Source organism: Notothenia rossii (genome assembly GCF_949606895.1).
Source record: "Notothenia rossii genome assembly, chromosome: 2".
Classification (NCBI taxonomy): Eukaryota; Metazoa; Chordata; class Actinopteri; order Perciformes; family Nototheniidae; genus Notothenia; species Notothenia rossii.
This window is the reverse complement of record NC_136904.1, coordinates 60,834,814-60,861,705: the sequence shown is the minus strand read 5'-3', so window position 1 is coordinate 60,861,705 and position 26,892 is coordinate 60,834,814. Positions and strand designations below refer to the sequence as shown.

Here is a 26,892-nt window from a genome sequence, read left to right as displayed (position 1 = left end):
TAATATAAGAGTGGGCCTACCTCACACTTTGTGGAATGGGCCTTGGCATGCATGACCGAGAGAAACGGTTGCATGCTCAGCAAAGGTCGCAGTTCTGGCATTGTCTTTGCCACTTTCTCGAGGTAGGGCCAGTATTTACAAGCAATATCTGTCCAATAAAAATGCACGTTTGTAGCTTGAAACTGCGTTTGAACGAACAAGAGGTAGGCAAATATTTCTCCTCTGAACATGTTGAGAGCTTTCAGTCGCCCTCCATGTCTACATACAGCCACCTCTAAACCCTCTTCATCAAGCCTGCTGGCTCTTCTTTCTGTCTCTCGAGCAGCTGACCACTGGCTGTTACCACATGTATACCAAAAATATATATTCAATTCATTATTATCATCATTGATAGGCTACTTCTTAAATTCAATTGACATACAAAAAAGATGTACCTCTGTGACTGTCGGAAACGGTACTGTTTCCTATTCCCATCCACTGACACAGCCAACATTTTGGGAGTACAAGCTGGGCATGAGAAGGGTTCCTCACACGTCATTTTCTGGCACTCGTACTGGCAGGCCATATACTCCAGAAAGCTTCTTTGGAAGACATCTCCATGGATTTTTCCTGTCTGGAAGTTTGAGAAGCAAAATTGTTACCTTACACATATCAGAATAATACAAGGAAACAGGAAGACTTTCACAGTGGTTGGAGGCAAGAGGGAGGCACAATTAGGAGTATCCCTAACACACGATATCCTGAAAAGTGAAGGTCAGGTTAGGATTGGCAGATGCTGGAAGAGAAGGAGCATTATTTCAGCTTTTGTCATATGCACCATGACTTTACTTTCTCTACAGTACAATACAATACAGAATCTCATTTTTTCCAACAGAAGAACACAATGTTTTTCATCATACAAATTGTGTTGTTCAGTAAAGAACAATAGTTGGATTATGATATGTTTGAACTTATACAGTATGTCCTACATCGACCAGTGCTAGGTTTTTAGCTCTAATGTAACACTAGCTAAACTACTTTCAGTAACATTGTAAGCTTTTCAATGTAGTTATTTTGACATAAACATATTTCCAATCAACATGTTTCAACTACACAAAATAAAATGCATCCTTTCACAATGCCCTCTACTTATGCAATACTCAGTGAAAGTCATCTTACCCTCCCATAATGCTGTTTCCTCCGTTCCAGCATCTGTAAAAAGGCCTATCTGGACAAACCTGGTGCCACAGTCTTCAGGTCCTCAAAAGATTTGAAGACATCCGTGGAATATAACGTTTCTCCGTTCACAGAAGCTGGCCAGTAACCGCTTCTAATGAGGTCTCCCCAATCAGGTGTCCATTCGTAATGGCATGTGTTGCACACCCTCTTGGGGAGATGCAAATCATAACGCCCTAATAACAAACACAGTTTAGTAAAAACAATCGCATTCATTACCTGTGTTAGGGTGACAAAAAGAACACTTAAAATCATACCATTAATGCAGATGAAAATGACAGGCCTGCCTATAGACTCTGTAACACCTTCAGGGTTACATGAGTGTGAAGGCCTACCAGTGGGCAGAAGACGATCTGTGAAGAGGGGTTAAAAATATGTCTTAAACTACCAGCACATTAGGAAAGTTATAAAATAACCACTTGGGGCTAAAAGTGACCATGTCATTTGTCTTGACTAGTGACATTGTTGGTGGAATACATTTGAAATATCCTTCATTGAAGGACTCCCTGTTATCTAGGGTGTGTATGCTGTGTTTAGAAATGTCACAGTCATGACACAACCATTCAAGGGGCATGCATTCTCTGCAGCGAAGGACCGCAGGAGTGGAGCAATGTGAGCATCTCCTTTCGGGTACCATAGTTGAAGACAGCAAGCTGTCCAAGTGATGGGACCTTGCCTTTTGCCACTCCAATTGGGCAGCACTTTGGCGCAGGCACCATGAGGAAGAGGTTGATGGTTGATCAACCAAAAGCTCCTGCAATTGCTGAATCTCATCTTCTGGAAACAAACAAAAAAGAAAATGTTCAGCATCACAAAAGCGTACTCATTTTGCATCACGTATTCGTTTGATGTTATGTTGACACATTTCCTAACTTTCAATGATAGTAAATGTCATCCTACCAAAAAGCTGAGGGGGTACTGCAGAGGTTGCTCCAGCTGGTTCCACAGTCACTGGACTGTCAATGGCAAGAGTTCTGGCTGAAAAATAATAATTATAATAATAGATATATTGGTAACAGATAATAATTACAGAGAACAGGAGGCAATCGCAGGCAAATGTTATGGATTAAAAGAGTTCTAACAGTTCTAACCAACTCTAACTATTTATTACAATGGCCTATTTTTCTATGTACGACGGAATAACAGACATTTGTTCAATACCTCTCTAAGCTGAAACATGCTGTACCAATCATGTTGTGAACAATCAAAACAAAAATGATATGTTAATCATGAATACCTGTATACATGCACAAACCTTCAGTACGTCGGCAGGTTGCCCCACTTCTGCTACTCCTTTTTAGAGGACACCCCTGAGCATCTTTGCCAACCCAGCGTATTCTGCTCCTGTTAGATGCTGCTTTGGCCCTGTCTTCTTCCTCCTTCAATAAAGTAGTCATGCATTTTCACAACAAGCTGTGTTTCATTCCCAGTGTATTCCTATTCACTTACAAGCATTACAAAATTACAAGCACATAATCAATCAACCTAATCAGTACATCGGGCACAAAACCAATACAATTGAAATAAAAAAATGTACCTTCAAAACGGCATCTTCTAGCTGTTCCTTTTCTTGTTTAGCAGCCATTTCAGGAACTAGAAATCAAAACACACACAGGTGTGTGTGTTTGCATGCGTATAAATACACAAGAGAAAGTGGTAAAGAGACAGAGGTGAAGATGGTAAAAATGGGGAGAAGACAGGAAGAAATGTAGGGAATATAGCTCTGAGGAGGGAGAAGAGAAGAAATTGAAAAAGGCTCTTAAAAGTGCTGTTTGATCTTGCTTTGGTTTGGTATCTGTTGAAGGAAAAAAATACAGTGAACACTTTAGAATGCATGACAATTTACAATCTCACATATCATCAACAAGCTTTAACATTGGGGGTAATTTACGAGTTAAAGCACCAATCAATCAGGGGCGGACTGGAACAAGGACAGCTCTGAACGTTTTGTCCTAAATAGGACCACAACAATCAGCGTGCAGTAACAGTCTGTAGATGGTTGTCATGACATTTCTTCACAATACTATTAGTTGCCACTGTATGCAAGTATGACAGCCACAATAGGCATTTTTCCAAGCTTTGTATATACAGTGCCAAAAGTATTTAACTCAACATTTTCTTACATTAACTTTGTTTCCAACACAGCATTTACATTGTTAGCAGTTATGTTTTGGTGTACTTCTAAAAGTAATTATTCTAAAGGTTCTTATTATACATCCATGGTCTGTAGTTCGTTTATAGCATAATGTTAGCATTTTGCTTCTGGCCATTAGATTTATGATTCGAAAATGATAAAAGTAGGGTAGATATGTGGAGATTATCCGGCTGAACAAAAGGTGCATTTATCAAGCAGGTTCGTTTTCCACAGATCTTATTTCGAGCTATTTTCCAAAATCCTATGGAGAAATCCCATTGACTCTGAGACGAGGGAACCAATAGTTGTAAAATGCTAACTCACTTCCGGGTTGTAGGACTCGCCACTGCACTATAGCTGTGTCCCAATTCGGCGGGCGCATCCTCCTGAGGATGCATTCGGAGACTGTATACGTCACTTCCGCCAAACGAAGGCTGTCCCAATTTAAAAAAAAGACATGACTCCTCCGAATGCGGCCCGCAAATGCAGCCTTCTTTCCCCAGATTTAGAGGATACATCTGATGTACACTTCGCGGTGTACCATATCCGAGGATGCAACGGGTGACGGTGACGAATGAGTTTTAAAATAAATATAAGGCTTGTAACGTCCCATCAACGGCTACAACGGTTTCAGCTGGATTCGTTTTTAAATGTACTCACCCAAATAGTAAACGCAATGAAAGAAAAGTAAACCTATTTAATTTGTGAATTTAAATATACGGGCAATTGGAGATGTCTTCTTTATATTACATACATAAAATAATATGAAGTGAAAATATTTCTGAACCCTGTTTGGTTTTCATATTGTTGGGATTCATTATAAAGCTAATTTATTTATTTAACTGCTTTTGTTATACAAATCTTACTGCAACAATTTTGTTTAGATAGGGAGCAAGGAGCAGACTGATGGGGGGCCTGTTGCGACCTCTGGAAAATAATTTAAACATAACACCAAAATAAGTACAGCTAGATCTGACTCCATATTGAACAGTTTTGAAAACAGTTTTGAAAACAGTTTTGAAAACAGTTTGAAAACAGTTTGAAAATATTTTGCCTAGTGTCAGAAATTATTACCGGCACTTGTGACTGCAGCTGGTTGCTAGGTGACGGGGGCAAAATAAAAAAAAACTTGAACCTTGAACCTTAGTGGTGTTTATTTTTCACGGAGTTCAGTGGCTAAGCGATCACACAACGTCACGTCCGGTATTTCCACAACAACACAAATGGATTAACATCGTAGCCTTTGTGTCTGCTAAAAGAGGTGTCGACCAGCTAGGGCCATAAGAAAATCGGCGAAATCGAGTGTGACGATTAAAAAATAAATTAAAAACATCTAATTTTGACAATAAAAACCGACCAATAGGCGCGGTAGACCATTTGCTTGGCACTTCTGGGTATTTCTCCATGTTAACAATACCGTGTAACTGTCACGCTTGAAGGGGATTAACATCGATGTAATACATGAATGTAGCCTTTGTTTCTGCTGAAAGAGGTGTCGACCAGCTAGGGCCACAAGAACATCGGCGAAATCGAGTGTGAGGATTAAAAAATAAATTAAAAACATCTAATTTTGACAATAAAAACCAACCAATAGGTGTGGTAGAGCCTTTGCTTGGCACTTCCGGGTATTTCTCCACTGGTTAACATGGGTTAACAATACCGTGTAACTGTCACGTTTTGAAGGGACAAAACCGTGACATATTCACGTCTCCCAGCATGGTAAATCTTCACATGTTCACGTCTTGCCGTGATACCGGGTTGACAATGTACTGTAGATAATCACAGTAACCAACAATGCACTGTAGATATTCACAGTAACCAACAATGTACTGTAGATATTCACAGTAACTATCAATGTACTCTAAATAATCACAGTAACCAACAATGTACTGCAAATAATCACAGTAACCAACAATGTACTGTAGATATTCACAGTAACCATCAATGTACTGTAGATATTCACAGTAACCAACAATGTTCTCTAAATAATCACAGTAACCAACAATGTACTGTAGATATTCACAGTAACCAACAATGTACTCTAAATAATCACAGTAACCAACAATGTACTGTAGATATTCACAACCAACAATGTACTGTAGATATTCACAGTAACCAACAATGTACTGTAGATAATCACAGTAACCAACAATGTTCTGTAGAAGATCACAGTAACCAAAAAAGAAAGGACCAACCGAAAAAACCCATTTATAGCTAAAATAAACCAACATATTTTTCTTAATATATATCATCTTGATGCAGTGTAATTACTAGTTTGGCTAGATATTTTATATATTTAGTAGATATATATTATTTGTAAGACCCTATGTCTTTGCAAACCGGAAGAACTACAAATGTGGTGCTGATTTATACAAAGAATGTGTCTTTGCACCTTACAAACGCAACACAGAGGAATAAAAATTGACAAAAGTAAGGTAATAATCATCATTTTTATTATTATTGTGGCGGCTCGAAAGTAGACGAGAATTGCCGATTGCAGCTCGGGGAGGTCTCAAAAAGCTTGCCTGAAGTCGGACAGCTCGGAGTCGGCTTGACTCGGTTTGCAATGACGGAATTTGCGTTCTTCGTTGTAGATGAACAATTATTATATCAATACAAATGAATGACTCAAGTGTCTGTTCATTTTAAAACAAATCAATACAAGGGGGGTTGAATCCTACATGTAAAAGACAGAACCACAACTTTGCAAAACTACTTCCGTCAGTGGTCTTGACCAGTTTGCATTTATAAAGAATGCACAAATGTGTTTAATCGTTAATGTCAGATATGTACTAAGTCAGGGGTGGGGAACCTTTTTCCTCTCAAGGGCCATTTCAATTTTTACAATATCCTCTGAGGGCCGTACAAGTTATTGACCTCTGCTTAAACATACTAAAATCACGGCCCATTCATTTGGCCTTTCTTTCATGCTGTGCAAAGAAAAAGCAACGTCTTAATCCAGATATTTTACCATGACTCGCGCATGCATGCACGTGCACGGTTTTGGCATGACCACCACAACAGAAAGATATGGATACAAGATGTGTGCAAATGTATTTAGTTTCCTATCCATGTGAACATGATTTAAGTGGTGGGCGACCTAACATCATCTAAGGGGGGTCTTCACCTCCTCTAGGGGGGTCCGGGGGGCATGCTCTCCCGGGAAGATTTTTTTTAAATGTTGAAGTGAAAAGCATCAATCTGATGCACTTTGAGAGTAACATTAAGAGATCTATGGATACATCTCTCAACATCCATATGAAACAGAACTGTAGCCTAAGCAGATTTATTTTTCTTTATGGATATTTTACAAATCAATCCCCTTTCAAACTGTATTCGTGTTTATTAATAACAACTTTATGTTACTGTCATATAGTATTTTATACCTGTTTACTTTATTATCTTATTTGTTTTATAACTATAATGATCTTATAAAGATGTGCCTTTACCTCACTGGTTGTAGAAAAATCTTCTTATATTCGTTAGCATAGCTAGCTAACCAGATGCTAATAACAACAAAGCTATTGACTGTATGATCAGTATGACAGATAAAAAGATCGCCACTGGGCTTTCAACTAAAGACACAGCCACACAAAAACAGCGGCATGTGTACGGCTCCTTATGGGTACTGCCATTTTTGGAAGTGCCGGAGCCGCGTTCTGGTGCTCTCCGGCAGAACTGCACCCCTGTCAGACGAGACATATGCCACGTGATGACACGTTAGGCTCGTGTTGTGTTCAAGGACCCTGACCTTGGCTAGGAAAAACAGGCAGTCGCTTGTTTAATTTGTTTGCGGTCTAGATTTCAATTTTCTTTCTTTTTTGCGTGTGTTTATAAATTACCTCGAGGTCGTACCAAATGGTCTCGCGGGCCGTATACGGCCCGGGGTCCGGAGGTTCCCCACCCCTGTACTAAGTAAATACATTTGTTCCTGCTCAAGATTAGATTCAACTTTATTGTTATTGCACAGATTACAGGTACTGAGACAACGAAATGCAGTTTAGCTTCTAACCAGTAGTGCAAAAAGAAGTAAAGTGAAAAGTAATGTACACAATCTGCAGAATAACATTTAGAATGAATTGAAAGATGAATAAACAGTGAGGGGTATGAACAACAGGACACAGGAGTGGTTTAAATAAACTGGGTTTTTTATTTAACCAAAAGTCCACAGAAAACATCATAAATCAATAATTTCTAATAATTAGGCCGATAAAAGAGGTCAACAGAGAATACTAGTGATGGCAGTTTGACACTGAAGCTTCGAAAAGAGCTTCAACCCTGGACTTCCTATTCCATAGAAGCAGTGCTTCGAATCTTGCTTCAAATCACGTGACATATGACGTCCGAAGCAGCAACTGCTTCAAATCACGTGACATCTGACGTCCGAACCAGCAACTGCTTAATTTCCTGAATGAATCACTTGACTGGTTCGCGGTCCAATCACGCGATTCAGTTGAAACAGTTTCAAAGTTGAGCGCTTCAACACTTTATAACCGCTCTAAACAATGCGCAATGTGTGGGTTGTTGTCGTAGTTTGCGTTGTTGCTGTTGAGTTGTTGTTGGCGTTGCATTTGAATTGTATCATTCATTATAGAGCAAGCCAGCATGCCCGGCGCCGTGGGAGGGCCAGGGCCAGGCCCTCCCATTTGACATTCCTGCCCTCCCCCAATAAACACGTTTTTTATTATTTATAACATTTACATTTTTTATTTTTTTATTTTTTTTATTATAAATAAACGCTGAACTTTTATGCTACGATGTATGTGATGTCAGATAGTAAAAAAATAATAATTTGCAGGCTACCTCAAATAAATTCATTTGTCTGTTGTGATTTGTGATTCGTCCACATTTAGACCAATCACAGCGCCACACTCTGCCGCCTATTCTGGATTTGTTTATTGTTTATTGTGCATTATGTAGAATCCCATTTCTGATTGAATTACAAAATGGACATCGGAAATTGGCTTAAAAGGTCTAAGGATTTATTCAAATGAAATAGCGATGAAAGAACTGCAGCCGATGTTGCTGCTGGCGACCCTGCACCTGCACGCCTTAATGTCACAAGCTTGACCTCGGCAAACCCCGGGGCTGAGTTAGCGAGCGCTTGACTCATCAAGGCGGCCTCCACCAACGCTGTCCTCCGAGGCACAGCTCCTTGTGCCCCTACCATCACCACCTGCGTTGCCACACCCTGTACCACACCAGCCAGCATCCTCCTCCGTGCCGGTGCCTCCACTACGCTATCTTGCAGCACATCAACAGGTTGGCTACTTTTGGGCCAGCAGCTGCTCAAAGACCAACAGCCCCAGGTGATCTTCGGGTTAATAAACCCAACCAGGTGAAACTGGATCGTTATCCAGGGAGATTGTTTTCAGGAAAGAAGCGCACTTTTGCCACTGCATGGTACTACAACAGACCATGGCTTGAATATTCGTTAAAAGCAGAGGCAGCCTTTTGTTTCCCCTGTAGACAGTTTAAAGTAAATACGTCTTCATCTGATGCGGCTTTTACTGTCAAAGGTTTTTGCGACTGGAAACACGCATTACAGACTGATAAAGGACTGCTAAGGCATGCCACATCAAAAGAACACATTTCATGTGAGAGTTTGTGGAGAGAGAGACAGATACGCCAGGAAATAAATAAGGAAATGAGTACTTTGGTGCACACAGATCAGCTGGCACGGAACCGTTATTACGTGTCAGCTGTCGTTGATATTATAGCTTTTTTTTAGCTGTCAACCAACTCCCTCTCAGAGGTGACCTGACCACGATTCACTCCACAGCATGTCCGAGTCAGGCAGTTGGCTCTTCCTATCGCTGTTTGAGTATACGTTGCACAAAGATGCAGAGTTGGCCAAAATAAAGTTCTAAGTTATCTCGGCTCATACTTACTAACCTTGAGACCTCAGAAATCGGGAGCATTTCAAAATGCAAAATGGGCAACCCAGTCTCATGGCATTTCGTGTTCACCAACACGATTTTTAATCTATTGATTCGTGTTCACCAACACGATTTTCCCCTTTTTTTTCGTGTTGCACAGCACGATTTTAAAAGCAATGTATTTCTACTGTTAGTGTGTTTCTAGCCTGCAGCACGTCTTTTTCTCCGGTCGGGTCGTTGAAGACCGGAAGCTGTGTGGTTCATAAAAACATGTTCTTACCCAATATCAAGCCACAATTATTGCTTTTATTTTAAATCGTATAATTTCGGACTTTTGTTTCCGTCTGTGAGGAAAATAAATGGGGCTCAGAGCCTCAGAACACTGAAATCTGTATTTTTTAAATCTTTTTTTCCTTCTAATTTGTTATTCTTTTCAAAATAACACACTGTTATTTACTCACCAATAACACACAATTATCCTTGCTTTTATTTATTGGTTTAATTCCATAATCTCGGGCTTTGTTGGCGTCCTTCAGGAACTGAATTTCAAAATAAAAATAACCGGAAACAGACGTAGGCATTTCGAGTGATTACCCAAGATCCTCAGCTATGGTTTAAGCTCGCTGATTGGATGTTTTAGCCGCAATGCATGCTGGGATTTGGTGTTTATATGATATGAAATCTGGAAAACATTTTAAAAGAATAAAGTAATACTTATTTCCGAGGGTTCTTGCTTTTCTCTTTGAAAGCCATCACATAACGGCATTGTAATACACGGTTTGGCTGCATTACATATTACAGATCTGCCGTAGTTCTTTATTTATAGAGCCCTGATGAGAAGACCTTTGGAAAAACTGGAAGAAATGCTGCCGAAACTGAATACTTAACGTGGATCATAAATATATCAACAATTAAACAACATCTTCCATTTCTCTTCACACAATACGTCTCCTTGCAGTATCAACCTTAATTCGGCTGACTTTTATATTTGATCTAATTCGTAGATAGATTATATTTACACCATAACGGTGCACAGCTGACATAAAAGGACTTTGATTTTCTTTGAATATAAGTATGTAAATACTGAGTCTGAAATAGTATGGCAATATGCTATAAAATGATGTGAAAACATGAATAAAACTACACATCTTCAGATGTTGTACATACATAAGTGTCCTACACTAATAATACAAAGTTATTATAGCTGTGTGTACCTTGTGTGCACCGCCTAGTGGTTAAAGCACGTTATTGAATTATTGTTTTTATGTTATATTTGATTAAAAAAATATTAAGAGTACATACTTTCATAGGGGGAAAGTAGAAGGTCTGTGATAGAAATATAGAATATAAAAAATCAAGAAGATACTGTAAGTGATGTCTACAATAAAACAGTTTAGAGCAGGATGTACAAAGATATTAATAGGAGGATGTGCAAAAAAGAAAAACGAATTAACCTTTATTTAAACATTAAATAATACTTGAGATTAAGGTCCTCTTTTAAATATGAAAAAAACTTTGGGGGTATCTACAGATAAATATTAAGTCTGACAAAGTACTTAACGTCTAATATATTGCTTTCCTGCAATGTTAACTATGTTGAAGCACTTATTTTTAACTGATATTATATGAATTATACTCTTATGTATGTAGATAGTATAAGAAATGTGCAGAATATGACAGTTTAATGGTGGAGGTACAAACACATATTGATAGATGTCTTGTAATGTGCTGTTGAGGAACCTGTGACCCAAGATTTTCATTCATTGCATACACCGTAGTTGTGTATATGATATGTCAATAACCTTTGAAAATCTTGAAATCTTGAAAGGGATGTGCAAAATATCCATTATACAGTCTTTAATTAACTATTAGTAGAGAATAACAAGTAATAAAAATACTTTATTACTCGTTTCCATTCATGTCAATTGCAGATAAATGTTTAGTCTTCTCAAGCACCAACTATCAAATATCTCTCCTGATTGTTGGCACTTGGCAATCAGGTTAACCTCTGAATTGTGGAGTAGAATTACAAAGTAACAATGAGCTGTCACGTGGGTATATATTAATGCTGCGCATTATGGACACAAGCGATTTTCACCCATTTATTAATTATATGTTTTACATTTGAAACACCAATGTGTTTAATACTGGCAACTTCTAATTGTGGGAAAAACAAAAACGTTCAGTGGAGACGTCCCATGGAACATTTTGCGAAACACAATAGCCAGCATGTGTAGTTCTGGGGGGGGCGTTCGATTCCAGTTTTGGATAGTCTGGCGTGGTTTTGTTCCACTTCAAACAGCTGTTTGACGCTCGGCGTAACCTTGGCGCACTGCCACTCCAACATCCAATCCCAGCGCTTGAAGATTAATCACGGGGACTGTAGTCCTAAACGATAGCTGGGTATTATGGGTAGTGTAGTGTCTTCGGCCATCCTAAACTCCTAGAGGCCTACGTCTGTTTCCGGTTATTTTTATTTTGAAATTCAGTTCCTGACGGACACCAAAAAAGCCAGAGATTATGGAATTAAACCAATAAATAAAAGCAAGGATAATTGTGTGTTATATGTGACTAAATAACAGTGTGTTATTTTGAAAAGAATAAGAAATTAGAAGGAAAAAAATATTTTAAAATACAGATTTCAGTATTCTGAGGCTCTGAGCCCCATTTATTTTCCTCACAGACGGCAACAAAAGTCCAAAATTATACGATTTAAAATAAAAGAGATAATTGTGGCTTGATATTGAGTAAAAACATGTTTTTATGAACCACACAGCTTCCGGTCTTCCACGACCCGACCGGAGAAAAAGACGTGCTGCAGGCACGAAACACATTACCAGTAGAAATACATTGCTTTTAAAATCGTGCTGTGCAACACGAAAAAAAGGAGAAAATCGTGTTGGTGAACACGAATCAATAGATTAAAAATCGTGTTGGTGAACACGAAATGCCATGAGACTGGGTTGAAATGGGGGGGCGGGGTGCTAGTTTATCGCCTGAGCTGTTAGATTAACATGAACGTGCTTTTGTAGTTCTAAGTGCAATGCCTTTCTCAGGCTACAACTAGTGATGTTACGTATTGCGCCGAGGAGTAATCCCCGAAGCTTTTTCTGAACCTTATATTGAGGCTTGTATCGTTTTGGGCCAGTGACGTCACCGATGACAAACGAAGCCTCGCTGCCTGTCAATACCACGTGACTGCTTCAGAAAGCGATTCAGATCGGTTGAACCGTTGAACCACAATGCTCATATGGATGTATAATAAGAACGATATTACCCCTCCTGTACCCGGGCCCGGTGCTGACACGATATAATTAATAGAGGTCGGAACATGTCATACGTATAAATAAATAAAAGCATAAATAAATGTAGGAATACAAAAATAAATGAATAAATACAGGACTAAATATAGTGCAGTGTTTTCAGAAAGTGTACGTGCTGTGGCTCAGCCGGAAAGCAGTTGACTGTCAATGGCAAGGTCCCTGGTTCAACGACTGGTCAATAGGCCTACATCTTTTTTTTTGTTTAAAAAAGTACAGCTAAATGAGATAATGTAGCTAATAAATGTATTCTTTGATATGGTTTAGCCTTTCTCAGGCTACAACATGGTTAAGTTTACGAATATTATTAAGGAATACAAATCCCTCTTTGCAATGTTCAATCACAATCATTAAACTGGAATAAATACAATATTTTTAACATGAAAATATGATTTTATGTTTGTTGTTTAGAGTTATTCTAAGGCTTTACTCATTGGGAAGTCGGTGTGAGATAGAGCACACTGTTCAGATGTCCAATCTGCCTGTTTTACACACTTTGACCAACAGGGGGGTTTGTGTTCAAATGAAGCCTATGATGAAGCCTCATGAGATGAACCCTTTTGCGAACCAATTGGCTGGAAAGCTGGAAAGCTTCAAAGCTTCATCAGGCTTCATCTAGCCATCACTAGAGAATACCTCAAAGAAACATGGCATCAACTTAACGCTTATGTGTTAACTCAACAAACTGACCTGCTACAATGAAAAACCAAGGAACCTATATAGTGGCTTGGCCAAACCAAGTTGAAACCAAGGGATTATTAATGGTAACAGAAAACACAAAGGACACTGACAAAACCCAAATTCCCCCTTTAACATGGAAGCAGGTGGTTTGTCCCAATTGGCTCCTTGCAGTATTTAGTCCTCAGCGCTAGGCCACGCCCTTTGCTGAACCAGGAAGTAAACTCCCCCAATGGACATGGTGACTCAAGAGACAAAGAAAGTAATTAATACAAATAATTTTGTGACTTAATTTATGTAACCCTAGCCAAAGTTTGACAGTCCGACGTCAGGCCGCTTAGTGAAAAAGCAAGTTAAGCTAACTGTACTCTGCAAGCTTATCAAAATGTCTTACACGTGTAAGGTTTGTAAGTTCAGTAGCTACAGGGTCCATTCCTGCATGCATTTGGTTGTTTGTATTCAAAGTGTTTTCAAATAGTGTGTATTATCTAAGAATAGTGATAATGTATTTGCCAAACAGTGCCTTTTGTTGTGTCTCGTCAAATGTGTTAGTTATGTTTATGTATTATGTCTGTCATTTCATGTTTAGTAAGGTTTTCATGTTTATTCACGTCATGACAGGTCTGTCTATTTATGTCATTAATCTCTAGTTAAGTCCCCGTGTTTCATGTTGTGACTCCTTTTCCATTTCCTGTTTCATTTTCGCTCTTGTTTCTCATTTCAGGCCCTGTTACTTCATCCCTTTGTGTGTTTTCCCGCCATCGTCAGCGTCTGCCCCAACCCTGATCGTTTCCACCTGTTCCCACTCACCTCATGTTTAAATAGTCCTGTCTCCCCCCTGTCCTGTGTCAGTTCATGTTTGTTCCCACGTGTGGTCGTGCCAGACCTCAGCAAAGAGAGGATCGTTTCCAGTCTTGTCAGGTTTTGTTGTTTTGTTAGTTTAAGTTTATTTTAGAGGGATTTTCTGTTCAATGACATCAAAAAGAAAATGTTTGTTACATTCAAGACTGTGTTCCTGGGTCGTGCATTTGGCGTTCTCCAGTTTGTGTCGAGGTCGTGACACCTTTTCAACTACAGCACGTCTCTAAAATGGCTAAATATTCTTTGTGTTTTGTTATCGCCACTGTTTTAAAAATGCAATCTCCATGTGTTTAGATATTAATATCGATTGTTTTATGGATGAAATTATGTATCATTTAGCATAAGAAAATACATGGTCTTGATACCATTCAACAATTAAGAATACATTGTTAAAATGTATTGTTTGCTGTCTCCCTGCATTTCTGGTAATCTGTAAATTACCAGCATGACATGAAGTATACTATAATAAATAGTTTAACAATACTGATATTGTAACTTAAAATTATAGCATTAAAGTTTCTATTTTACAATTGAAACACTATTACCATAAACAAAAATACAATACTTTTTAAATTGCAGTGTTTTATTTTATAGTTAAAATACTATTACCTTAAACAAAAATACAATGCTTGGAAATTACTGTTCTCATTCATAACACTCCGTTCGATGTCTCACTATGGGATGCGCCTCATCCGCGGAGCAAACAGAATCATCAATCTCATTACGCCAATCCTGATTGGCAGGTGATCTTGACGTCAGCGTCAGGGAATCCACCCCCTATAAATAGCTTGCGCTACGCCGCATGCGTCATTCAAACACCTCTTCTCGCTTCAGAGCACATCTCTATATGGGTAGCCGGGCTAGCTCACACAGTCCACAGACGGAACCAAGCTAACCAAGCTAACTTCGGTCGACGGGCGCTCGCCGGCTACTTTTATATATACTTCTGCAAGAAGACTGTCGGTGCTAACACACCAGTTAGTACCACACTCGAGCTCACCTTTTTAATTTTTTCTCCGGAAATCGAAAAGGTAAGGTTTTGATTCAAGCTAGCAGCACACCTGTTGCTAGCTTACCTTCCTCGCTACAGACACCACGATAGTGAGGATGCTTTTTTCTTTCTTCTCACACCAGAGAAGAATAGGACAAAGAAAGAATATTAACACACCAGTTAATATTCTTCGGGAATAAATCCTACACCGTCGTCTTTTCTCCGGATTAACGACAGGTTGGAGAGGATTTTTTTCTCGACAACGCACCTGCTACGAGCGCGTCCTTCCCACGTCGCCATAATGGCGAACAAGATGGACACGTCTCTCCCTCACACCAGAGGAGCCAGGGAATCGGAGGCTCGGCTCTGCGGCTGCGGGTTGAAGATTTCGGACACAGACGCACACCAGGTCTGCTCGTCCTGCCTCGGGCTGCAACATGCCCAGCAGGCTATCGACAACCCCGACTCATGCGGGCACTGTGCCCGTTTCACTGTGAAGAGCCTCCGCCGACGGCTAGCTCGCCAAGCTAGCTTGTCGGGTCAGGACTCCCTCATGTCCTCTGATTTACCGGACGGAAATCAGGCCACGAGGGCGTCCGCCACAGAGATGGAGCCCTGCACTGTGTCGGTCTGGGGCTCACCGGTAGTGGCAGCTGCAGAACCGGTGTCCCGCGTCGTGTCAGGCTGGGACTCGGTGGCAGCGAGGGACGTGCGAGCGGGGCCCCACGCTATACCAAGCTGGGGCTCCCGGCTGGACCTCACCATGGTCTCGCCGGCAGAAGATGTCCTGGAGTTGGACTATACGGAGGACGACGAGGATGCCTCTGGATTCCTCCTGTCCGACTCTGATGAGCAGGAAGACAACGTCTTCATGTCATCGGCTCAGGCGGCAACGCCGGGAGCGATGGCTGCTCTCCCGGGCGATAGCACGCCAGCTTCGCCCTGTCTGAGTATGGACCTGCAGGCCGTGTGTTAGTGTGCCGCAGCCAGACTAGACATCACATGGCCCGAAATGGCCAAGGAGACCTCCAGGTCCCGTTACGAGGGGAAACGTTTGCCCCAAGCAACGAGGACAAAGAGGCAACTCCTACCGGTCTTCCCAGAGATGTTGGATGAGGTGTCGGTCTCGTGGAGAGCAACAAGGCCCCAATCCAGGGGTGCCTCCTCCCTAGACTGCGACGGTATGGAGAGGCTCGGCCTGCTCCGCATACCGCCGATGGAACCGCTGGTGGCAGCTCACCTCCTCCCGAGAATGGCGACTACACCGAGCAGGAACCCCACGCTGCCGGCAAAGGCGGACCGGTTCCAGTCAACCATGACTGAACGGTCCTACAGAGCCGCAGCATTGTCCGCCAGGGCTTTCAACATTTCCTCGCTGCTAACCGCTTACCAAGCGGAGCTCTGCGAGGAAATGACGAGTAATCCTGGACCGGCAGTACTGGATGAGATAGCCGCGATCACGAACATCTGTCTCCGCGTTCAACGCTGCACCGTCCAGGCCACGGGCAAGGCAATGGGAATTATGGTGGTGCAGGAAAGAGCTAGATGGCTCAACCTCACCAACCTCCCAGAGAGGATGTGCTGGACATGCCCGTCGTTCCCTAGGGGATTTTTGGATCTGCACTCACTTCTATGCAGAAGAGATGCGAGTCCAAGAAGAAGGAAGACGAGGCCCTCCACCTCTGTCTACCACCGCGATGCGCATGCGCAGTGACGACTGGGGTTGTGAGGCCACCACCGTCACGTGCAGGCGCAGTGCCGGCTGGGGTTGCGAAGGCACCTCCGTCACGTGCATGCGCAGTATCGGTGGGGACTGTCAAATCGGGGTACCACCGTGTTCAGACACTAGAGGGCCCCAAAACACAACAAATAGAGACATCTCCGCTGGCTCTAAGGAGCGAACAGTGGAAGATGCTCACAACGTCTGCTTGGGTGTTCAAGACAGTTACACAGGGCTACAGACTCCAATTCGCTGTCACCCCCCCTCGCTTCTCGGGCATTCTGTATTCACAGGCCCTAGGGGAGTCAGCCCACATTCTAGAAAAGAAGGCTCTATCTATAATACCCGCCGAGCGGGGTCAGAGCAGCTTTTATTCAAAGTATTTCCTTGTTCCCAAACGGGGAGGGAACGGAATTCGGCCAATACTAGATTTGAGAGCTCTGAACGCGCATCTAAAAAGATACAAATTCAGAATGCTCACTCACACATCTCTGCTGCGTCTCGTGCGACAAAACGACCGGTTTACATCAGTCGACCTGAAAGATGCATATTTCCATATCCCAGTATATTACCCACACAGGAAATATCTGAGGCTCGCATTTCAGGGGGTCTGTTACGAATACAGAGTACTTCCCTTCGGGCTGTCTCTCAGTCCAAGAGTGTTGTACGATGTACGGAAGCCGCGATAGCCCCACTGAGACAACAGGGTATTCGCCTGGCAACCTACCTGGACGACTTGCTGCTCCTTGCACAGTCGGAGCATGAGGCTATTACGCAGACAAATGTCCTCGTAAAGCACCTGCTCAACCTGGGTTTCATAATAAACACAGAAAAGAGCATGTTGTCCCCAGCACAGACTGTACTCTTCCTGGGTTTACGCCTAAACTCGGTGCCCTTTACAGTCCGCTTGTCGGTGGAAAAAGTGAAAGCTTTCAGAGCTTGTCTCGCTCATTTCCAGCTGCGCAAACATGTTCTCTTCAGATCATGCCTGCGGTTACTGGGGCTCATGGCGTCAGTCATTCTGGTCATACGACTTGGACGCTTAGACATGAGGGAGTTTCAGCGCTGGGTAGCCGCTCTAAGACTGAGCCCCGCGCGTCATGGATCACGGAGAGTGATGGTTACGGCGAGATGCGTAGTGGCACTGCGCCACTGGCTACATTACATTGCATTTTTTTTTTTTTTTTTTTTTTTTGCTACACCCGACTTTTCTAGTACGGGGCGTATCGATGGGGACTGTCCTTTCACGGAAGGTGGTCACCACGGACGCATGTCTGACGGGCTAGGGAGGTATTTACGAGGGTCGCCCGGTGAGGGGTCTCTGGAGCAGAGACCTCCAGCGGGCGCACATGAATTACCTGGAGCTTTTAGCGGTGTTCCTCACCCTAAAACATTTTCTGCCTTTTCTCAGAGGACACCATGTCCTCGTGAGGACGGACAATACGACCACAATATCGTATATAAACCGACAAGGGGGTTTGCGCTCTCTCCAGTTACACATGCTGTCACGCAAACTGATCTTGTGGAGCTGCGGCCGTCTCCTCTCTCTGAGACCGACGCACCTACCGGGTGTAATGAACGTCGGGGCAGACCTGCTGTCCAGAGGCATACCACTATATGCAGACTGGACTCTACATCCAATGGTTGTGTGCCAGCTGTGGGTGCGTTACGGCCGAGCCGCGGTAGATCTGTTCGCATCAAAAGAAAATGCTCACTGTCAGCTTTTCTTTTCAATGCGCGATCAAAACGCACCATTAGGCGTGGAGGCGGTCGCGCACATTTGGCCTCCGGTCCTCCTGTACGCGTTTCCACCCCTGGCGCTGATACCCCAAACTCTGGCCAGAGTGAGGGAACAGCGCCACACAATGATCCTGATAGCTCCACACTGGCCTGCAATGTACTGGCTGTCAGAGATCTATCAGCTGCTGTGCGGTCAGCCGTGGCAGCTCCCCCTACGCAGAGACATACTGTCTCAGGCGGAGGGGACGATCTTTCACCCACACCTGGAGCGCCTGGCCCTATGGGCCTGGCCTGTGAGTGGTATAATCTGAATACAGTGGGGCTCCCTCAGGAGGTGATAAACACTATTCATAGTGCGAGAGCTTCCTCCACCAGGTCTCTTTATGACTGTAAGTGGAGGGTGTTTGAGGAATGGTGCCTTCAAAAAGGGCACACCTCTTTTCAATGCCCTGTGGGAGTGATTTGATCATTTCTACAGGACCTAATTGAAAAACAGAGCTTTCTCCATGATCAAAGTCTACCTGGCTGCTTTTGCTGCATGCCATGTGGGCTTCGAGGGTAGGACGGCCAGCCAACATCCTTTGGTCTGCCGTTTTATGAAGGGAGTTCGCAGACTCCTTCCTGTCTCCAGGTCACTGGTGCCCTTATGGGACTTGACAGTGGTTTTAGATGGGCTCACTCGAACCCCATTTGAACCCCTGGAAGAAGCTGACCTGAAGCACCTGTCACTCAAGACAGTGCTGTTACTGGCCCTGGCATCCGCCAAGCGGGTCAGTGACATTCATGCGCTATCTGTACATCCTTCATGCACTCAGTTCGCCCCAGGGCTAACAAGAGTGTTCCTGAAGCCCAACCCTGCCTTTATACCTAAGGTGGTTGGTTCATGTACCCCAATTGACATTGAGGCATTTCTTCCGCCGCTGTGTCCCTCCGGGGAACAGCAGCCGCATTTGCTATGTCCAGTCCATGCTTTACGCACTTATATGGATAGATCAAAAGAGTTTCGTCATAATGACCAACTCTTTGTGTCCTGGGCTAACCCTCAGAAGGGCAAGCCTGTTACTAAGCAACGGCTCTCTCACTGGATTGTGGAGGCAATTGCTTTGGCTTACACGAGTCAGGGTCTGCAGGCACCTTTGGGTTTGCGTGCTCATTCGACTCGTGGTCTGGCTGCATCCTGGGCTTTGTTCAAGGGTGTCTCCATCCAAGACGTTTGTGCAGCGGCGAGCTGGTCCTCGCCGCTCACTTTTGTCCGCTTTTACAGGCTAGACATCTCTGCTCCCAGCGTGGCCCGAGCAGTGCTGGGCACCCTGTTGAGTCAGAGCTCTACCTGTTAAGTTCTGGTTGGTTTGGTGATTTTCGAGATAAGCTCTTCTGGCAATACGGGAGCTACAATATCCCATAGTGAGACATCGAACGGAGTGTTATGAATGAGAACTATAGGTTACTTGCGTAACCCCAGTTCTCAGAGTAACATGAAGTGAGAAGGGGGGGGGGGTGGGAGGAGAAATTGAGGTTTAAAAATATGAGATAATCCATAATCTTCAGTGTGGTTAGCTATGAATCTTCCTGTGCAAAAGTACAGTAGGCCCACACAGACTGCAGAACACTGGTGCTTTGGGAAGACTCAAATGATTTAATTCCCATTTAAAATCAGGAGACTAAATACAAACATTGTGTGTGTGTGTGTGTGTGTGTGTGTGTGTGTGTGTGTGTGTGTGTGTGTGTGTGTGTGTGTGTGTGTGTGTGTGTGTGTGTGTGTGTGTGTGTGTGTGTGTGTGTGTGTGTGTGTGTGTGTGTGTGTGTGTGTGTGTGTGTGTGTGTGTGTGTGTGTGTGTGTGTGTGTGTGTGTGTGTGTGTGTGTGTGTGTGTGTGTGTGTGTGTGTGCGCGCGCGCGTGCGTGTGTATGTGTCATACTTGCCAACCCTCCCGATTTTCGCGGGAGACTCCCGCATTTCTCCCGATTTCTGACAAAATCAGATTTACTCACGACTGTTTCCACTCGGACTTTAATACAGCTACACCATTGTTTGGTTTCCATGGTAGCGCGGCTCTTTAGCAGCGCGCGCAACTCAAAGTCTGAGAGGGTGAGGAAGATGAAAACTGAACAAGAATCGACAACTCGACCCTCTGATCACTCCTTTCCTGTAAAATACAGGTCCAGCCCACAGATATGCTCCATGGTGCTACAGGCATTGCCCTTCCAACTACAATAAGCATGTAAATGTTAATCTACAGCTCCGGCGATCCACTAGCACCGGAGTGTGCACCTGCAGACAACTACTGTAGCGTCACCTTGGATACAAGTCCAAACAACTCACAGACACACAGGCCAGGGCGCTGACAGGGTGCCCTTTGAAAATCAGATCTGACGACGCTGATTGGCAGAAATTATGTTTTGGCAGCATAATAGCAACAGTTTACAGATAGCAACAGTCAGCTTGTTGGCTGTTGCTGCTCTGGCTGAGGGCTCCTTTCTACCGCCCGGACGAGAGAGGGTAATAATACACGCTGCGGCCAGCCAGGAAACATGTGACTTATCAGTAACTTTAGACTTCATAAAACAGTTTTAAACGAGATTTTATTGTAGATTATACATTTTACTGATACCAACTATATAATATTTAGCTTGTTCTTTAAAAAAATTAATAAAATACATATTTTTTGGAAATATATATATTTTTTTATTTTTCATTTTTAATGACAATCAAACATGTGGGAAGAGGGGGGGCGGCGCCCCTAGCGCCCCTATGGGCCGGCCACCACTGAGTATTTCACTGGCAGAAATTGAAAAGTTACTTACTGTTATTCATTTTACAGTATTTAACTGGCAGCAATTGACAAGTTACTTACTGTAATTCATTGTACAGTATTTAACTGGCAGCAATTGACAAGTTACTTTCTGTTATTCATTTTACAGTATTTAACTGGCAGCAATTGACAAGTTACTTACTGTAATTCATTTTACAGTATTGGCAGCAATTGACAAGTTACTTACTGTAATTCATTTTACAGTATTTAACTGGCAGCAATTGACAAGTTACTTTCTGTTATTCATTTTACAGTATTTAACTGGCAGCAATTGACAAGTTACTTACTGTAATTCATTGTACAGTATTTAACTGGCAGCAATTGACAAGTTACTTTCTGTTATTCATTTTACAGTATTTAACTGGCAGCAATTGACAAGTTACTTACTGTAATTCATTTTACAGTATTGGCAGCAATTGACAAGTTACTTAATGTAATTAATTTTACAGTATTTAACTGGCAGCAATTGACAGGTTACTTACTGTAAAATGAACTACAGTAAGTAACTTGTCAAGTGTTGCCAGTTAAATACTGTAAAATGAATTACAGTAAGTAACTTGTCAAGTGTTGCTAGTTAAATAATGTAAAATGAACTACTGTAAGTAACTTGTCAAGTGCTGCCAGTTAAATACTGTGAATTTCACGGTACGTTTCTTACAGTGAGATAGACAAGGACTTGTAGTTTTTAAAGATATTACTGATTTTCTTTGAATTAAAGAATGTAAATACTGAGTTGAGAGAATAGTCAGGAGTTTTGGGTGATGGGAGACACATCTATGGATTCAGAATTTCAATAGCTTAACATTAAATGACGGATATACCTTTCTGGCTGTGATCTTTTACAAATCAGATATTAATGTGTAGAACAACAATATGAGTATATGGTAATATATAGCAATATCCTGTAAAATTATGTGAAAACATGAATAAAACTACACATCTTCAGATGTTATACAGACATAAGTGTCATACTACACTAATAATACAAAGCTATTATGGTATTGTATGCTGTGTGTTATTTGTAACATCTTCAAAAACTACCTTTCCAACTCCTCATGCAGCGTGATACAGTCATGTGATTAATACAGTCATGTGATTAGTACAGTCATGTGATGCAGAGAGGACATGATGCTTAGTTTTTATTCTGTCGACAGGGTCTGCTGGTCATGGCATAATCCTTATTTTAGCACTCAGAATGTATTACATGATTTATGTAATAGGAGGAAATATAATTGTAAGATATCTCCTGACTTTTCATTTGGGACACTAAACGGCTACATTTTGGGGTTTTGAACAAAGTGACTCTACAATGCTGTACAAAGATGTCTTACCTTTCCTTCACTATATATTTTCACAATCACAACCATCACAAGATTCAAATTATTATTCGTCCGATGCTTCTGTTTACTGTAAAATAATGGCTAGGATAATGAACAAAGTAAACACTACATTAAACATCAGTATGCTAGCATTGTACAGTAATTAGGAGCAGGTTAGCAGGCTGATGTTCAGACTCGGCTCAAAACATTGCTGAGCCCAAGTACATCTTCACATTGATGATAGAAACTTAACAATTACAGGCCTCAGAAATGCACTTATCAGTTTCAGTGAATTGTGAGTTTCTTTTGCTATCATTTTTGTTTTTTCTATAAAATAAAAAAGGACACACTGTTTTAATGGACACAGCAGTCTTGTCTTGTTTGAGAATACACTTATTCTAACATACATCTGTCATGACATTGTTCGTATTTCCAATATGTATAATATATTTCATACATTATGATCATATAAATTATCATATGGAAATGTGATGGGAAAAAGCCCTTTGTCATTGTTTGAATGTATCTTCTACTGCGCAGTTCAGCACAGTGAGTGATAAGACATTAAATAGAAGCCTAGAATCAAGCCTGTAATCAATAATGAACACTCAAGAGCCCATAGTCATGAATTAAATTACATTGTTGGTTTTATTATTGTTTAAAGAAAGACAAAAAAGGCCATAATGTACATTTAATGCAACAGTCTGAGTGCAGATGGGTATGATTGACCCATGATATATATGAAATATAGAATCCCACAAATGGAAGTGACATCAACCCTGCTGTGCAGGAACAGTTTAACTTGTAAATGCATTCTGTACAGCGCTGCATCCACTGAGAGGTCGGAGGTCAGGCAGGAGGAGAGATTTAGTGTTGTGCTGACGGAATGTTCAGTGAGGTGGATGCTTGCTAAGGGCTGCGTGGAGTGTAGAAAGTGTATCTGATATAAATAGCAGCATTACACATCACCTCACATAGAGAAGCATATTTTCCATTCCGATAGTATTCTACCACCATGTAAAAATGAATGAGTCAGATCAGAGAAAGTCTGTATGGATGTCAACAAGCAGAGAAAATTCCCAGTTGTCATACATTACGACTGCTAATGGAACTAGCTGTCACGTGTTCCTTCAGAATCACTTACAGAACTGTATGGTTTACCTTTCCACTCAGTTACATAAGAAACGCCGACTGGCTTCCAGGCACATGGCCACGAACGCATTGTGTGTCTCTGCCGCTGACAGTCAGGGGACAACATGTTCATAATAACATCCCTCGCTGTGTGTACACACTCCCTTGTGGTTAAATCTGCCATAAAAAGTTCAACGGAAAATATGCAAATGGTAAAAGCTGCCAAACTATGAGCTCAGAACAGTCTCATAATACACACATGCACACAGAAGGATTCACACTTGTATTTCATGATCCGCAAAATAATTCACACTTGTATTTCCGGACCCACACTTGTGTTTTTCAATGCACACACAAATGTGTACCGTTTCATATACATGTAAATAAAATCCAAATAAAGAAAAAAGTTTTACATATGTATTTTTGATCCACACATATTTGCGCCCACAAACACAAACCGCTTTCTGTGCACGGATCGCTGTGCATTCTTAAGTGGGTTTTTTGAGACTCCCCTGACGGTCAGCCGATTCGTACTTGTAATTTTTTCTATCTATAGCCAATCAGATGTCTCCTCAATTCTAAGCGCGCCCCCACGAGGGTAGATTTCCTGCGTTCATGACGTAGCGCTTCATGTACGCATTTTACGCTGTCCGGAGCTGACAGGTCCATGGAGCCAGCCTGCAGGCGCTAATCTCTCAGGACACCTCCACTCTCAGTGCATTGCCACTTTCCGAACAGGAAATGCACGCAAATACAAGCTTTTATATTATTAAGGTACAGCGCCACTTTCCGAACCATTGATGAATGCTTGTGTACACAAAAAAAGAAGGCAAAACCGTTTTAAATGTGTGTTTCCTGTATGGCGAATCTGCTTTATTTATATCTATATGAAGTTGTTGTGAGTGTGGAGGGAGCAGCTACAGGTTAGCTTAGCCTAATCGATCAGTGCACTACGAAGCCAGTGCTAGACAGTGAACTATCAACGGGGGGGAGCCCCGCCGGTCATTATCGGCCGATATTCACTCTAAATAGTTTGATCGGTGCTCTCTATAAAGGCCGATCGGGAGAGCTGGATCTGATCGATATGGACTTAAACGCGAGTGAAGTATATCCGGACGCAAGAGAGAGAGAGATCAGATCAGCTGGTGAGTCTGACGGAGACACGCAGCTCTGCATGATCACCTGATGCTCCGCCCTCTGTTTAGCGAGCTGACCGGACAGCGCAAAATGCGTACATGAAGCGCTACGTTGTGAACGTAATAAATCATACCCTTGTGGGTGAACGCTCATGTGATTGGCTTAGAATGAAGGAGACATCTGATTGGCTATAGATAGAAACAATTACAAGTACGAATCTGGTGGCCGTCAGGGGAGTCTCAAAAAACCCACACACAAATGCACAGCGATCCGTGCACAGAAAGCGGTTTGTGTTTGCAGGTTCAGGGGGAAAAACACAAGTGTGGATCCGGAAATGCAAGTGTGAATCCTTTTGCGGATCATGAAATACAAGTGTGAATCCTTCTGTGTGCCTGATTATGAGACTGTTCTGAGCCCATTCCAATCGTCATCTGCCGAAACTAGCTTCCGACGGGTCTGTCACAAGCCACAGGGGGAATCACTTCAGCTGACTATATACTGTGTCAGATGTCGTCATTAAGCCAAATCAAAAGACAAGAGAATCCAAAAGGGAGCAAAGAGGATGGGGAAACAAAACCTGGACAAAAAACGAGTTGGAGGGATGGTGGAAGAACAAGGAGTGCTTATGGTAGAAGACTAGAATACTTTTTTGAAAAGTTCATTGAGGCATGTTTTATGAAGAGACACGTTGCTTTTGACGGCAGGGGATCAAAGGCAGCTATGTGTCAGCGGGGCAGACAGCGCCTTTTCAATGCCTGTCAGCTGGCTAGCATTTTAAGTCATAGTTATTTAGTGTGCTTGGAAAGACACAGCACTAAAGCAGAGAGGAGGAAGAGACAGCACGGGCACAACTGGCATGCGGATTGAGCGGCACTGAATTACAGCGGGCAGTGAAGATCTATGCTGCCATTTGTGCGCTGTCAAAGGCTCAGAGGAGCCAACCGTCACTCCATCACAAAATCCTTTTGTGAATCATTTGCAGTTGTCATACTATTTTTAAGATTAAGTTGCAAATATGTGCCAATAACAGCCAGTGGAGATAGACAGAGCCAGAGCTGTCTGTTAAGCTCCTCACCTGAGAGTTACAAAATAAAGAAGACAACATGTGCTTGATCTTATTATACCTTAACTATTGGCTCCATGTGGGTGGATCTTGACAGAGACTAGGGTGAGTTTAGTTATCACTTATCATATATATGAGTCTACTATAAAGTGCTGATTGGCAAATATGAACCCTTAAATGGAAATGACAACACCAGCAGGTGACAACACGCTTACCTTACCTCATGACTGACTGATTGATTGATTAATTGCGGGTTAGTTGGTAACTTTATCCTGGAGGATAAAGTCATTCAACAGGCTTTGTCCATGTCTATGGGTGCAATAACAGTGTAATTATGGTGTAATATGTCTGTAATATTGGTGTTACATAGGTGTAATAACAATGTTATATGGGTATAGTAACAGTAGGGGTATAATAGGGGTATAACACAGGTGTAATAATGGTCTAATGAATTTCTGATATCAGTATAATTATGTAATGGATAATGTGCAGCGAGGCGGTCCTTATTGGAAAAGAACATCCGACAGGGACAGGACTTGACTCCAAATATCAATTGAAAATGTGTTTATTGACTTGAAAATGATCCTATTGCTTCTGCTTAGAAAAAATATAGGTGTAATACGGGTGAAATAATGTTGTAATAGGGGTGTATAACTGTGTAATATGGGTGTAACAACAGTGTTGTATGGGTGTTATTTATAAAATTACAATCAATTAATTAGCATTTAAGGGTAACATGGTAAACATTATCTACTTACATCAAAATGTTAGCATCAGTCAATTTACCATCAAAATGTAATGCATTCCTAAACGTTTCAGCGATAGCATGTTGCTCAAGGCACTCACATGGTTGTGGCCCCATGGCGAGGATTACCTTGTAAACAGGATCTTGT

General features: G+C 42.0%; 1 protein-coding gene across 9 annotated transcripts in view; it reads right to left on the bottom strand.

Annotated features, from left to right (window-relative positions):
- Nucleotides 1-26,892, bottom strand: part of LOC307029173 (uncharacterized protein) — a 426,810-nt gene that overhangs the window by 3,058 nt on the left and 396,860 nt on the right. Inside the window, exons 1-8 of one of the 9 annotated variants that reach the window (XM_079664903.1) lie at nucleotides 2,753-3,393; nucleotides 2,471-2,594; nucleotides 2,116-2,193; nucleotides 1,850-1,992; nucleotides 1,473-1,568; nucleotides 1,159-1,391; nucleotides 435-613; nucleotides 21-336 (exon numbers count right to left, since the gene is read on the bottom strand). In XM_079664903.1, coding sequence (XP_079521029.1) covers nucleotides 21-336; nucleotides 435-613; nucleotides 1,159-1,191 — 528 coding nt within the window. In that variant the 5' untranslated portion in view covers nucleotides 1,192-1,391; nucleotides 1,473-1,568; nucleotides 1,850-1,992; ... (1 more) ...; nucleotides 2,471-2,594; nucleotides 2,753-3,393. Of the gene's footprint in view, nucleotides 1-20; nucleotides 337-434; nucleotides 614-1,158; nucleotides 1,993-2,115; nucleotides 2,194-2,470; nucleotides 2,595-2,752; nucleotides 3,394-3,673; nucleotides 3,762-6,798; nucleotides 6,967-26,892 lie in introns of those variants that run through there. The other 8 variants (XM_079664899.1, XM_079664902.1, XM_079664900.1 and 5 more) reach the window with 8 other exon arrangements.